This window comes from Cannabis sativa, chromosome X (genome assembly GCF_029168945.1).
Source record: "Cannabis sativa cultivar Pink pepper isolate KNU-18-1 chromosome X, ASM2916894v1, whole genome shotgun sequence".
In the NCBI taxonomy this organism is placed as follows: Eukaryota; Viridiplantae; Streptophyta; class Magnoliopsida; order Rosales; family Cannabaceae; genus Cannabis; species Cannabis sativa.
Genome location: NC_083610.1, coordinates 9,272,768 through 9,287,662, shown reverse-complemented (window position 1 = coordinate 9,287,662; position 14,895 = coordinate 9,272,768). Strand labels below are relative to the sequence as shown.

General features: G+C 30.7%; 2 protein-coding genes and 1 long non-coding RNA gene across 3 annotated transcripts; 2 read left to right on the top strand and 1 right to left on the bottom strand.

The window, feature by feature from the left end:
* Window positions 1–402: 402 nt before the first annotated feature.
* Window positions 403–870, top strand: LOC133032000 (zinc finger BED domain-containing protein DAYSLEEPER-like). Its single transcript, XM_061105807.1, has one exon. It carries the CDS (start codon window positions 403–405, stop codon window positions 868–870), a length of 468 nt encoding a protein of 155 aa, XP_060961790.1.
* Window positions 871–9,319: 8,449 nt separating this feature from the next.
* Window positions 9,320–11,058, bottom strand: LOC115704874 (probable BOI-related E3 ubiquitin-protein ligase 2). The gene is made up of 2 exons (XM_030632088.2): window positions 10,302–11,058; window positions 9,320–10,180 (listed from the first exon to the last, which is right to left on the bottom strand). The coding sequence occupies exons 1-2, from the start codon at window positions 10,668–10,670 to the stop codon at window positions 9,614–9,616; spliced, it is 936 nt and encodes a 311-aa protein (XP_030487948.1). The 5' UTR covers window positions 10,671–11,058; the 3' UTR covers window positions 9,320–9,613.
* A 139-nt stretch (window positions 11,059–11,197) lies between these two features.
* LOC133032456 (uncharacterized) lies at window positions 11,198–13,537 on the top strand. The gene is made up of 2 exons (XR_009685089.1): window positions 11,198–13,012; window positions 13,274–13,537. It is a non-coding gene; the product is annotated as an uncharacterized LOC133032456 (long non-coding RNA).
* Window positions 13,538–14,895: the final 1,358 nt, after the last annotated feature.

The window sequence follows — 14,895 nt, the reverse complement described above, 5'->3', positions numbered from 1 at the left end:
GATTTACTCTGTTTTATATTTTTTTATAGGTTTTGGCGTTTTGCAAGTGTTTGAAAAGAATTTGAGTCAAGTGGAACTTTCAATCTCGATTCATCGGAGGTATATATATTTTTTTTATAATTGCTTTATTATATTACATATAATTTTATAGAAGAGTTTGAATATCTTATATATTCATCCATAGTGAAGTAGGTTCTGCGAACTTTGTGTGCTGCGGTGATATAAGGATGATAAATTGTGTGTTATCTGATTATTTATAGTTAAAATTGACAGATGGTTAGGTTAATAAAATAGGAAAAATGCTGCCCGATTTTTCGTAGATATGTTTATCATGGTTTTAAAGCAATTGCATGGATTAATTGATAGATTTGAGAATATGGTGTTAATGTAGGTTAAAATAGAATGTCTGGTCAAATTGATTCTAATTTTGAGGATGATGTTGATTTTGTGCCATCAACTACAAATGAAGTACAATCTGTTAGCAATACAGTAGATGAAACTCAGAATCAGAGAAAAAGAACTTCTCGTGCATGGGATCATTTCACACGGGAAAAAATTGATGGAAAAATTAAAGCAGTTTGCAAGTATTGCGAGCGTAAGCTGGTGGGAGAAAGTTCTAGTGGGACTAGGCATTTAAATTCTCACGTGAAAACGTGTCCTGTAAGAAAGGCCCAACTTGCCGCCAATCCTAGTGCAACTGCAAGCCCTTCGGTTTCTTTTAATTTTGATCCTGATTTAGCAAGGACCAAATTGGCTCAAATGATCGTTAAGCACGAATATCCCTTGTCTATGGTTGAGCATAGCGGGTTTATAGAATATTCAAGCACTTTATGTCCCATGTTTCAAATGGTTGTCAAGGAATACAATTAGGTCAGACATTATGAAAATGTATAAAATTGAGAAAGAAAAGTGCAGGCAAAATTTGGAAAAAAGTAGGAGCAGAATAGCCATAACCAGTGACATGTGGACTGCAAATCATCAGAAGAGGGGATATATGGCTGTAACAGCTCATTTTATTGATGATTCTTGGAACTTACACAGTCAGATATTGAGTTTTAAGTATGTTCCGTGTCCTCACGATGCTCCAGCACTACTTGAGGCCTTAAGATCTTGTCTTAATGATTGGAAAATAGAAGACAAGATCAGTACAGTGACTCTCGATAACTGTACTGCCAATGATTCCATGATTGATCTTTTGAAAGGACAATTTGAGCCTGACAGTTTTATTTTGAAGGGAAAGTTGCTACATGTGCGTTGTTGTGCACATATTTTAAATCTAATTGTCAAAGAAGGCTTATCTGTCATTGGTGATAGTGTTGACAAAATTCGAGACAGTGTTGCTTATTGGTCGGGCACACCAAAAAGACATGAAAAATTTGAAGACACTGCTCGTCAACTTGGAGGACCATACACCAAAAAAATATCACTTGATTGTGTAACGAGGTGGAATTCAACTTTTCTAATGCTTAGCACAGCTTTATCCTACAAGACAGTATTTGAACGTGCAAGGCTGCGGGAGTTGCGTTTGAGGTGTGCCCCTTCAGAAATTGATTGGCAAAATGCTCAACAATTGTGTGATAAGTTAGAGTTGTTTCATGAAGTTACCGAATTAATTTCTGGAACAAAGTACCCTACCGCCAATATTTTTTTTCCAAAAATATGTGAAATTAAGACCAACATTCAATCATGGATGTTATCAGAGGTGCCTTTTATTAAGGACATGGCAACTCAAATGATGTCCAAGTTCCAGAAATATTGGCGAGAGATTCACGGGCTTATGTGTGTGGCGGTTGTTTTAGACCCGAGGTACAAGTTCATGTTGCTCGAATATTATTTCCCTGTAATTTATGGAGATGAGCAATATGTAACTGAAATTGCGAAGGTTCGTGAGCTTTGTTGCGAGCTACTAGAGGAGTACGGGTCTAAGTTTCCTCATTTGAGAGAAAGAAGGGTTCAAGAAGAAAATGTATCAACATCGTCTTCAACACGCCGATTGGATGCCCTTTCTAACTTTGACAGATTTGTTAGAGCTTCCTATCGAGTAGAGAATATGAAGTCTGAACTGGATTTATATTTAGAGGAGAACTTGATACCTAGGACTGAAGAGTCATTTGATATATGCAACTATTGGAAGGTGACGGGCCTCAAATACCCTTTGTTGAGTATGATTGCCAAGGATGTATTTGCTGTGCCTGTTAGCACTGTTGCTTCGGAATCTACATTCAGCACTGGTGGTAGGCACGTGAGTTCACATCGATCGAGACTTCATCCTTCTACATTAGAAGCATTAGTATGTACACAAAATTGGTTGAAGACTGACAAAAAGGTAGATATTATTTAACAATTGTAAATATATATTTATATACATTTTTTTATTTCTTAATTAGAATTAATATTTATTTTATTTTTTTTAACAGCAACAGTGAATGATGAAGATAATGATGTTGATCCAACAATGGTAATTAGTTAAGTTTTTGTAATTTATCAAATAAATTATTTATTTTTATTATTAATACTTTTTTCTGTTTTTATTTTTTTGCAGGAGCCTTACGTAGTTGATCTTGATGATTAGAAAGTACATTGTTCTTTTTAGTATATGAGTGAGGACATGGATGAGAACAAATTGTAGTGTTTAGTTTTTATGGTTGCTAGTTATTATATTTGAGTTTATGGTTGGTATTTATTATTGATGTATTAAATATTGTTAGTAACAAAAGTACAATCTCAAGCTTTCCTCTATTATGCATAATTGAATCACTCATTTATTCATTATAACAAAAATGCAATTATTCATTGAAAACCTTAGTTTCCAACCTTATCTATTATTAAAGTAAAATTGAAAAAAAAAATATTACCATCACACTCTTATAATTCTCTTTATTAAAAATAAATTGACTTACATAATTATTACAATATTGATTTTAAAACATAATCAAACAACATAATAGTTCTCTCATTACCCATGACTCAAAACAAGACAAAACCAAAGAAAAAAGAAATCCCTTTTAATAAGGCATGTCATATTGTAATAGTATAATAGTTATAACTAACCACTTCCTAATAATAATAATAATTTTTAGAAAGAAAATAAAAAAAAAAGGACAAATAATAATAATAATCAATGGTGGGTTTTGATGCATTATCTATTTTCTCATCAAATTTTCTCTTTCTAAAAATAACATAAAAGGTGTCTATAATGAATTGTCTCAACCACCACCAAAATTAAATACTCAAATGAAACAAAACAAAATAATAAGTATTCTAAAAAAAAAAAAAAAAAAAAAAAAAACTGGGTCGGGCCTAACCCGGCCCAATTATCTCGGGCCGGGCTTGACCCGCTAGGCCAAAAGAAGGAGTCGGGCCGGGCCGGGCCGGGCCAAAGTGATGTCGGGCCGGGCCGGGTTTGTGGCGGGCCGGACCCGGCCCGGCCCGACTGACATTCCTATTTGTGTTGTTCAATCACAACAAATTATTTTGAGTGATTTTAGAATAACATATTACTGCCTGATACTTTTTCTATATATATCTTACCTATTATATAAATGCCTATCTAACTATTTTTGTTGTGCATTTAACAGATTTTTTTGTTTTTTAACAGAATATTCTCCAAAAAAAGTTAATTTTAACAAAAGTATAAATTACAAATAGCATTTCTTAAGAGTTGCATCCTTCCACATATAGATACAACTATTGGCAAATAAGCACTTATTCGCACAAACCATCTTTTATATATTGTCATCAACTACACTAATTGTGTACATATAATATCTGCTGTATATTTGTAAAACACATCTTTTCATCCCTCATAGAATTCCTTGAATCATACACTTTAATGTTGCAGCGAGTGTTCAACAAAGTGTTAGAAGGAGAGAGTTATATATAGGTAACCCTGATCTAAGAATAATAGTGACAATTCTTCCAAATTGTATAATTATGTTTTTACTCGATTGGAAAGTCATCAAGAACTTGGAATCTGTCGAAAACTAAGGCTCCAATCGAAAGCATGTCTTGAGCCGAGAAACAAACTTATACGCAATTCTATAGATGCCAAATTGCCACTATTTATTTTTTATTTTATTTTATTTTTTTTTGTCAGGATCACTTAGCCTCAGGGTATAGGAAAAAAATACTGGATTTAAATTATTGAAATTCCTCCTAATAATTCATGCAAAATTTTCTGCCCAAAATTTCATTAGTTTTGGTTGGGCTAAAAAAAATGACTGAAATTAATTCAATCTATGGGGATGATGTATGGAGGGAATAATAGGTGTTCAAGAAAGAGTTAAAAAGATAGAGGCCTTATACTGGTGGATAAAGTTTTGGTTTTGGGTCGAAGATAACAGTATAATACATTAAAATATGAGGAAATTACACTTAGTATGGGATTTTAAAAGTTCTTATGATAAATATGGCACATTTAAGTTTGGCCAATTTATATGGTATTTTTTTATTTTTAGGTTTTTGTATGGTATTTGATATGCCATATATATGTAATTAGGTTTCTAAATCCCATATTTACTGTTTTTATTTGTTTAGGAAGTTTTATTTGTCATTGATGCCGGAAAAGTCACCGGAGTTTGCTGCCGGTGCCGGAAAAGTCATCGGGGTAGCGGTCGGTGCCGGAAAAGTCGTCGGAGTTGCTGCCGGCGTCGGAAAATTCGTCGGAATTGGCATTTTCGCCGGAAAAATCACTGAAAAATCACCAAGAAACCGGTTTCTTAAAGTCTAAGAAACCGGTTTCTTGAAGTCTAAGAAACCGGTTTCTTGGTGATTTTTCCGTTGACAATGCCAATTCTGACGACTTTTCTGACGCTAGCAGCTACTCCGGCAACTTTTCCGGCACCGACAGTAAACTTCAGAAAAGTCATCAGAATTGGCATAGTCGCCGGAAAAATTACCAAGAAACTGGTTTCTGGTTTCTTGATGAAGAAACCAGTTTTTTGGTAATTTTTCCGGTAATTTTTCTGACGACAATGGCCTGACGAATTTTCTAGCGTTGGTAGCAACTCTGACGACTAATACACCGACAGATACTCCGGTGACTTTTTCAGTACCAACAGTAAACTCTAGGAAATTCGTCAAAATTGTCATTGTCACCGGAAAAATTATCGGGCTAATCACCAAGAAACTGGTTTTTTTTTCGGTTATGAAGAAACCAGTTTCTTGGTAATTTTTTTATATTTTTTTTCTCTATTTGGTTGATTGATGAAACTGGTTTCAATTATTTTCAGTGTATATCATTTTTGTTTTGTTTTCATAATCTTTATTATTGTTGTGTAACAAAATTAGTTCCTTGATGAAGAAACCACTTTCTTGGTGAAGAAACCAGTTTCTTGACGAAAAAACCACTTTCTTGGTGATTTTTCTAATGATTTTGCTGGCGACAATGCCAGTTCTGACGACTTTTTTTACGCCGGCAATAACTCTGGCGATTTTTCCAACACCAGAACTACTCCGCAACTTTTTCGGCACCGAGCATCAAACTCCGGAATAGTCGTCGGACTTGGCATTATCCTTTGGTAAAATTACCAAAAAATCACCAAGAAACCGGTTTCTAACATCAAGAAACCGGTTTCTTGGTGATTTTTCCAGCGACAATGCTAATTCTGACGACTTTTTCGGCGCCGACAGCAACTCCGGCGACTTTTTCGGCACCGGCGGCTACTCCGACGACTTTTCCGGTGCCGACAGTAAACTCCGGTGACTTTTCCAGCACGAGTGACAACTTCGGCAATCACTATAGTTTTATTTGTTTTATTTTTTTAAAAAAATAAATATGAAGGGAATTTTAATATTTTTTATAGTAATTTAATTAAGTTTTTATTTTTTTATGAATTTTAAATTCAGATTTCTTTTTAATGTTTTGTATGGATTTTTTTAGAAAAAAACCATATTTTTAGTTTGATTGGTTAGATAATGCCATATTTAGTGGTATTTACTTTTTATGCCATATTTATCATAACCTTAATAATTTTTTCCATATTTTTGAAAATAGCCCTTAAAATATTATATATGAGAAATAAGAATGGATAAGAGTAAAAAGTATTTTGGTAAATATTGATTTTTTTTTTTTTGAAAGATGGTAAATATTCATTGATATTATTTATTGTTAAACAATTTGTATCTATTAAGTTGTTTTCTTTTCAATTTTTTTATTTATTGGTGGTATTTTTTGAAATTATTTTTTTTAAAAAAAATATTAATAGTAATAATGATAATAATAATTAAATTACTCAGATATAATAACATAATTTATATCTTGCACCCTTATTTCATACTATTATATCATTCATTTACTAATTACCTTTTTTTTTTTTTAATTAACTTACTTGTGTAGAATATTATCAAACTTTTAAAATTAATAAAATATATAATGATATGAGATAAGTATGATTGAGAGAAAGCCAATGATTAGTTTTTATTATAGAACCTTGATGCTTATAGATTTAGAGAAGATGATGAGAAATTACGGCTAAAATATATATAGTATAATTGGAGGAATTTTTAGTGGAAATAAGGGTGCATTATGCATTTATGTCTTTCGTATCTTATTTGTTGTTCTAAATTATATTAAAAATATATAATTAGTATTTTTTTTTTTGTTATAATAAATTAGTTTTTATGTGTATATATAGATTAATTATATTTTGAAAGGACAATAATAAATTTTTCATAGTGAATAATTATTGTATATATATAATAATTAGTTAAATTTATATTGTCAATGAACTTAAAATAATGATTTAAATATTTTAAATATCTAAATAAATGTTAGAATTTAAAAATAAGATGAATGAAGTTCTATCTCAAAATTAATTAGCAATGGGAGGAGTAACTCATTTATCTTATATATCACAATTTATTTCTACACATTAACAATGTGGGACTAACTCTAATAATACACGATTTTAATTTTAACCGTGACTTATAATTAAACAAGATAAATCGTAGTAGCGAACATTTCTTCAATTATAGGAAAAACCATCAAATTAAAAAATATTGTATTTTTTAGATCAAAAATATTAAATTTTCATCAATAATACAAAGTATTATATATATATATATGTAAGCAAATATATTTTAACATATATGTAAATATAAATATATTTTCAGTGCAAAGTATATACTGTAATAAAAGACAACACTTGAAGCATATCTATAATTATGTTTGGTCACAAAGTAAAATAAATTTTGGATTGTTATGCAACAAAAATAATAGAATATTCTAAAAAAAAGTATGATTTTAATATACACATATTTATTTATTTATTATATACTAAAATAATTAATAATTGAAGACTAATATTAATTTTTATAATTTATTTTTTAGGAAAATAATAAATATATTGAAAGTGTTTCTAATGAATTGACAACTAAATGTTAGATATTATAAATTTATGTTGATCAAGAGAAGATGAAGACTCAATGATTTCAATTTATATTATATTAAAGAAGTAAAACAAGAAGAAGTTACTACATCTGCATTTTAAATTATAAATTACATATATCAAATATTGTAAAAATTAGAATAACAACTTATGTAATATTTTAAAATAATTAAACATTTTATCGGATGAAATAGAACTTAAAATTTAATATGTAATATAATATTTTATGTTAATATATACCATAAAACTTATAAATAATATTATATTATTATATTAAATATTTTAAATACAAAAAATAGATTTATAATTATGATGTATCTATTTAGTGCAAGAATATATGGTCAAATAAATGACAATACTACCAATTTTTATAATTTATTTCTCAAGAAAAGACTAAATATATTAAAAGTGTTTCTAATGAACTGTTAACAAAGTGTTGGATACTATAAATTTATTATATTCAAGAGAAGATAAACACTCAAATATATAAGAATGTTAATGTATACTCTATTGAAAAAGGAAAACAATAAAAAATTGCTAAATCTTCATCTCAGATTATAAATTACATATTAGTAATAATTTAAAAATTATAATAAAAGATATAACTTATTTAATTTTTTATATAGATATGAAAATCTAAAAAAGAAAAACAAAAAATAAGATACAACGTGCTTTGCACGTAGTTGCCGCCTAGTATATATATATATATAGACATATTGATTATATTTTAAAAGTTAACAAATAGAAGTAAAATAGCTAATTAAAAAAAAAAAAAAGAAAGAAAAAATGCTAATCCTTATCAACAAATACTTGCTCGAGTGGTTAAAACAAAAGACTTATACTGAAATTTTTGGATTTTCCAAAGCTATACTTTCTTTCTTCTCTGGCAGAAAAATAATAATACAATTTCGCCATATCGGGAATCTCACACGCCATAACCCGGCCCAATTATCGGTCAAAGTCCATGTGATTAACCATTGTCTGCTTACCTTTTTTTTTTTTTTTTTCCTGTAATGACCATATTCACGTGTTCACACTTTCATTAATGGTTAATATTAATCTAAAATGAGTAATAAACCAAACCAAATTTAAGATTGTATCAAATTGGTCCCCAAGAACTAAATCTTAAGTGGGTCCCACTCCACATAGACTTGTCAGAGTAACCCACAGTGAAGTATCATCACAGACAAACACGTTGGATCGTGAACAATACTTTACTATAAATTATATTAATCATTATTCATAAACAAATAAAACAAAATGTCTCAAAAGAAAAAAACCAAAAAAGAAAAAAAATGACCCATCGCCTCAACCACGCCATTCTCCACTGTAATTTCTTTTATAATTAATTAAAGAAAGAAATTACTCAGAAAAGCAGCGGATTAATAGGAGGACCCCAGGGAGCAGAATCTCCTGTCAACGCCACCCACCTCCTTTTTGGTACATCCCCCAACTAATCCATTTTGCAATTTTGCCTCTATTCTTGACAAATTACTTGTTCAGAAAAAAAAAAATCATGACAAATTATACGTATTCATTCTGAAACTTTATAAAAAACATCACTTTTTCATTTAAAAATAAAAATATAGTAGAATTGCAAACACATGTAAACGTAACGTTTGTCTCTTTTGTCATATCCTATCTGAAATATGGGGTGTCATTTTCCAGTCAATTTTGTAGTTTTATACCAAAATAAATAGAAACGTTCAAACATAAGTACCACTAAATATTTTAATTTTGAATATAGGAAAGTTTGATGGCTTTTTCTTAGCTATAGCTTTGTCACAGCTAGGCAAAATTAATCTGACATTGCTTTCAATGCCTCGCTCTGTCAATCAAATAATTAATACCGCCAAAAATATAACAATAGTTGATAGAATTTGATAAGTGATATTAATGCCAATAAATTAAAAGGTTGAAAAGAAATAGAGTAATGGGAAACTGTAAACAGCGCTCTATGAAAGGTAAAGATGCTGTTTTTATGTACTATTTAACTCTGGCTATTAATTTTGGTTGTTTAAGGTACAAAACAAATCCATGTTCAGAGTCCCTAAAAAGAAACAGCAAAATAAATAAATAAAATATTTTAATTTAAACATAAAAAGACCAATCCTTGCATCGAAAAGAGAGTGCTATCAGATTATGTGCAATCCATATCCTTAATGGTAATCAACTATGCTTTTTTTTTTTAACATTTTTCTTTCTTGTTTTCCCGGGAAAGTAGCCTAGAAAATTAAAGCCTCTATGCTAGCCTTCTTGGTTGTCCTACACACTGGGCAAGAATCGAGAAAGGGTTCACAAATTTTACATGAACAAAGGTGCCTGCAAGGAAGGAAAAGAACGCTCGAGCTTCGAGAATTACAGGCTTTGCAAACCATTGTCGTTTTGTGTTCTCTGTTCTCCTCTGTTACTACTATTACGTCGTCGTTTTGCTCCCGTTCTGCTACTTGTCTGTTTTCTTCTTCTTCCTCATCCATGCCCACGTCACAACAAGACTCGGCGTCCTCGGCGCCATTGTTGAAACAACACATAGCTCTTTCTCTCGCTTCCTCTAGTGAGTTGTTCAATGATACAACCATGGCTTCGTTCTCTTGAGCCAGTCTCTGCCATATTTGATTTTCAGCTTCTAATTTTCTCAGTAAATCTTCAAGCTCCATTGATCTCTTCGTTGCTTGAAGTAGTTCTTCGTCCTTATATCTCAGTAGTCCCAATAGTTTAGGCTCAACTTTCTTTATTAACGTTAAAAATTGTTGTTTTCTTTGCTCTTCAAGCAATAATCTCAGTTTCTCATTCTGTAACCAAACAATTCATAAACAACAACACATTACAATCTTATTATGAAGAGAACAATCCTGAAAACTGTCACAAACCGATTATGTCACCAGAAAAAAAAAATTGAAAGAGTTTTAGTACCTGAAATTTCATATAATGATCGATTTCTTGTCTTTGCTTCTCAACTTGATCCATTACACTATGGGAGAAAGCCATTGTTGAAGGGGTGGGAGTGGGAGTGGCAGTAGTCATATTACTAGTGTTGTTTTTAGTGTTATGATCGAACCAAACGGTGTCGTTTCTCGGTTGAAGATTCTGCAACTCAGGCATCATAATTTGTTGTTGATGATTTTTTTGAGGAATATCGAAACAAAACTGATTAAAACCAAAGTTACTATTAACACCACAGCCATTATGAACAACATCCGCAACCGGCATCATCATCAAATCCTGTGAACCAAACAGAGGAAACCCAAGATTCTCCTGATACAAATGCGCTTGAATAGCCATTTTTAAACGATAATAAAAGCCACAAATCCAAATCCTTCTTTTAAAACGAACTCGACCCCTTTTTCTCAATGGTTCATATACTCCTATGGGTTCTCTTCGAAACCAAGAACTAAACAACTTTGCAGATCAAAAAAAGTAATCCAAGCTTTCTCTGACCCTTCTACTTCTCTCTCGTAGACGTAACATATAGAAAACAAAGGTGATAGAGTATAAATGGGGGTATATATAATGTGTGGGCTGGAGTTTTTAGTAATAACAACGATCAAAGAGTTGAGACTAATTAAAGTATGTAGACCCCACATTCAAAAAAAAAAAAAAAAAAGAATTTGGAAAAAGTAAGAAAAATAATAGGGATAGGGAACTACTTTCCCTGTCTTTTATGGGTTTGTTTTAAATGTAATGAAGAAAATAATGTGTATTAAAGAAAGATGTATGGGAAGCGGTAAGCAACGACGTACACATGCAGATTTTGTGACTAAACTATCGGGTCAGATATCAGAAGACGTTTGTTTTGAATTGAATTGAATTAAAGAAAAAATTGAATTCAAAGTGGGTGAGGAGGAGAAGAGAACCAGCCCTGTGAATGAGTCAGTTTCCGTATTTATATATTTTTAGAGAGAATCACAGATTTTGTCAGTTTAGTCATCTGTAAAGGCTGAAGAATAGGATCCTCTTCATCTCTTTTCCTTTGTGCCTTTATGGTTTTTTTTCTTTATTTTCTTTTTCAAGAATTATGGTTTATTTGTTAGGCTTTCTTATTATTGAATTACGATACTTTAGTTACAACTGTGTGTGTATTATAACAAATTTAATTAGTTTTTTAAATTTGGATATCACATTGTATAAATTCTAAAATATTCAACGGATGAGATCCACTATAATATATGTATTTAGTTACTGATTTCAAAATATTAAGTAAAAATCACATGTTTAACTCTTAATATTCCTCTATTTGAAAACAAAAACAATTAAATAGTAAAGTTTTAAATTATAAAAATTCTAATATAATATTTTCAAATTAAAAATGAGTAGTAATTAATTACCGTGTTTCAAGCAAATACCATTTTTCTTGCAATTATATATGTGTATAATTATTATTATTATAAATAGTATTGATAATAAATAAGATAATGAAATAAAACTTTTCCATTATTGGTGGCACTTTGTCCTTGTGAAGAAAGCAATATATCATGCACCTTGTGTGATTTAGACCTATAAGTATAGTACTATCTTTATAAATAAATAATAAAAGAATACTATGCATTTAATATTGGCCAAAATGGTCACAACTGTAGGATATGAATATGAATATAGACTTATATAGGTTTGTAGATATTCCACAATGAACAAATTATTGATTCACTGTATAGGAAGAATGTAGTGGTTAAATAACACTGTATTATGACTTTAGTAATCACTTTCCCACAATTACAGTTTACACGTTTTCACGAAACCTCTAAATTGTAAAGCAAAATTGGTTTTTTTTTTGAGAAGCCTCTGGTGGGTTTCTCCCAAATATGAGAAACTTCTATGAAAAACATCGATTCGTCCTCTTAATAATTATAACACTGTTTTAGTAATTAATCTATTTGACCGGAAAGGAATTGCAATCCAAATCCCTTAAGTAGAGTTAATTTTTTTTTTTAACAACTAAAGTAGAGTTAATTGATTGAGAAGAAAATGCAATAAAAGTAAGAAAAGTAACTATATTTTATTTTTGGGAGAGACTACATACAAGTCACGATTGTAATGTTTGTGCAACGTAGTTGTAACTCGTAACTGTAGGGCAGGTCATTTTCTTTGTTTTGTAGCTAATTTTTTCTCCTCTTTTATCCTTATCTCATCTTTTTGCCTGAAAACTTTAAATTCCTAGGAAAAAGTTTTCCATATAAATATAAATCTCTGAACTTTGCACATGCAATATATAGATACGAGGGCCATTATATGCTAAACCGACACTACTAATTCATTTCCACAGCAATATTGACGGGTATTCAAATTACGAAAAAAAAATAGAGAAATAAAAAAAAAAATCTTTTTTCAATACTATCAACATACACATAACAACAAAATTCATACAAAATTAAAATATATATACTGATTGAAATTTCATTTCCCTATGCCATTTCAAAGGACATATGTATGCATGTATATTTATTACATTTGGTTTTATTATGGTTATGAAAACATAGTTAATAATAGGAGAGTTAGTGCTTAGAAGAACAGAGAGGCAAGCAATGTGGGAGAGGGCCTATGGTGATGGTGGTGGACCCACGTGCTGCTCACCCACCACAACCCACGAGCCATTTCTCTCCTTGGGGCGGCTCCTTCTGCAACTAATGGTGCAAACCATGTGAAAACCATTGCTCATTTTTCATTTGACTATAAATATTATATAATTTTTTTTTATAAAAATAACCTTAATTTTTTAATTTTACATATAATTATTGTATTTTCCTTGGCTGTGTTGTGTTGTTTCTCCATTTCTTAATGGTTAATTAATGCGTGGAGGTGCACATAAATCCAAAAGCACTTCATTTTCTCGTATTTGATGCTAAGTCTTTCCTTCTGCAACTTCTCAACTGCTTCGCTTTGTTTTGTAGCTTTCGGCAAAGTGGACATGGATGGACGCATTTGAGAGCTGAGACTCTTTAGTATGGTACTTTATTCACATAACGATAAAAATAATGAAAAAAAATTATTATAGCGTTACAGTGTTTGGTATTATTAAGTAGTAAGTAGGTGATGTAATTTGAATTGGATACGTACGTATGTTTGTTGATTTGATTTGAAAGATTGGATAATATCTACCCTAGACACAAAATTATAAAAAAGAGTGATTAAGATGGCAGTGTCTTGTTTGTGTAGTAGTGTGTCTATTTATTGTTATTATTAAAGTTACGGAGAATTGTGATATAAAAAATAAAGCAAAGCAAGCATGTTACTTTTAAAAAACAAAAAAGCTAGAATATCCCCCAATTTTCAAAGTCCATTCAATTAACATATTAAGTAGTGTAATCTCCTATGAATGACAAAGCACTTCCACTTCCATGATGTTGAATTGCACATATGATGGACGTGAATGAACATCTCTATTAATTATTCTTCTTATTATTATTATTAGTTTGAACAGTAATTATAAATAATTTCTCTGAAGCTTCTGCGCAAACACCTTGTAATATATTTATATATATATATATATCTTTTTAATTGAAATAAAATCAGTATATAACCTGCCGTCTGAGCCGGATAATATTAAACTCATCACACGCTTCTAGTCTATGGGCCAAATTCAAGGAAAATCCAACGAGCTTTTTAGTGATCCCTATTATTTACATATATGGTCGTCTATTCAATATCCACACACAATTACTCACCAAAACTCGTTTAATTTAAGAATATTGTTATAGAATATTAGTAGTGTACGAGACATTTAGATATATTATCTTGTAATTAACTAGTAATATTATTTTAAAGTTATTATATTTAACTACATGAGATTTGATATTTAATTAGATCTAGTGATATTAACACACACAAAAATATCTAGCATTTATCTTAATTTAATTAAAAATTAATTGGCAAGCTTTATGAATTGTGAGAGACTTTATTATATGCACACACTAAAATAAAATTATAGTGTCATGACTATATGAGTATTGAATAGGGTACCTAAGACCACCTTACTTCAACTAGTCTTTGGACCACCTGAACACCTCTTTGAGACACCTTTCGTTTTCTCTAGAAAGCATGGCTTCTCTACAGGCATCTTCATCCTTCTCTTCAAATAGCAGCGATCATTATGACCACATTCAATCTTTTTGATTCTTGGCTCAAACACTTCTTCCACCCTTTGCAATGTTGTGGTGGCGCCACATTTAAGGTGATTGATGCTCGACAACCTAAGGCACTGATGTTAGATTTACCTGGTTCACGAGGACATTAATTGGGGGAAGTATGGAGTGGCATTTGTGAGCAATTTGCATGTTTGATCTTGCTTCTAAGTAAATCTAATCATGATTTCTCTTTGTATTTAATTTTGAGTCTTTTCAGCTCTTAAAATATTAGATTTTACTTTTAATTGTTGTGTCTACTAACCTGGTCTGTGGATAGATTTAGATAATCTTTCACTTGAAATGGCTATTAATGCTATAGATCCTACTGTCTCTGGCATTCGAGTGTACCTAGGTTAGTCACAACCCCCTGTATTCCCCCTAGAACAATC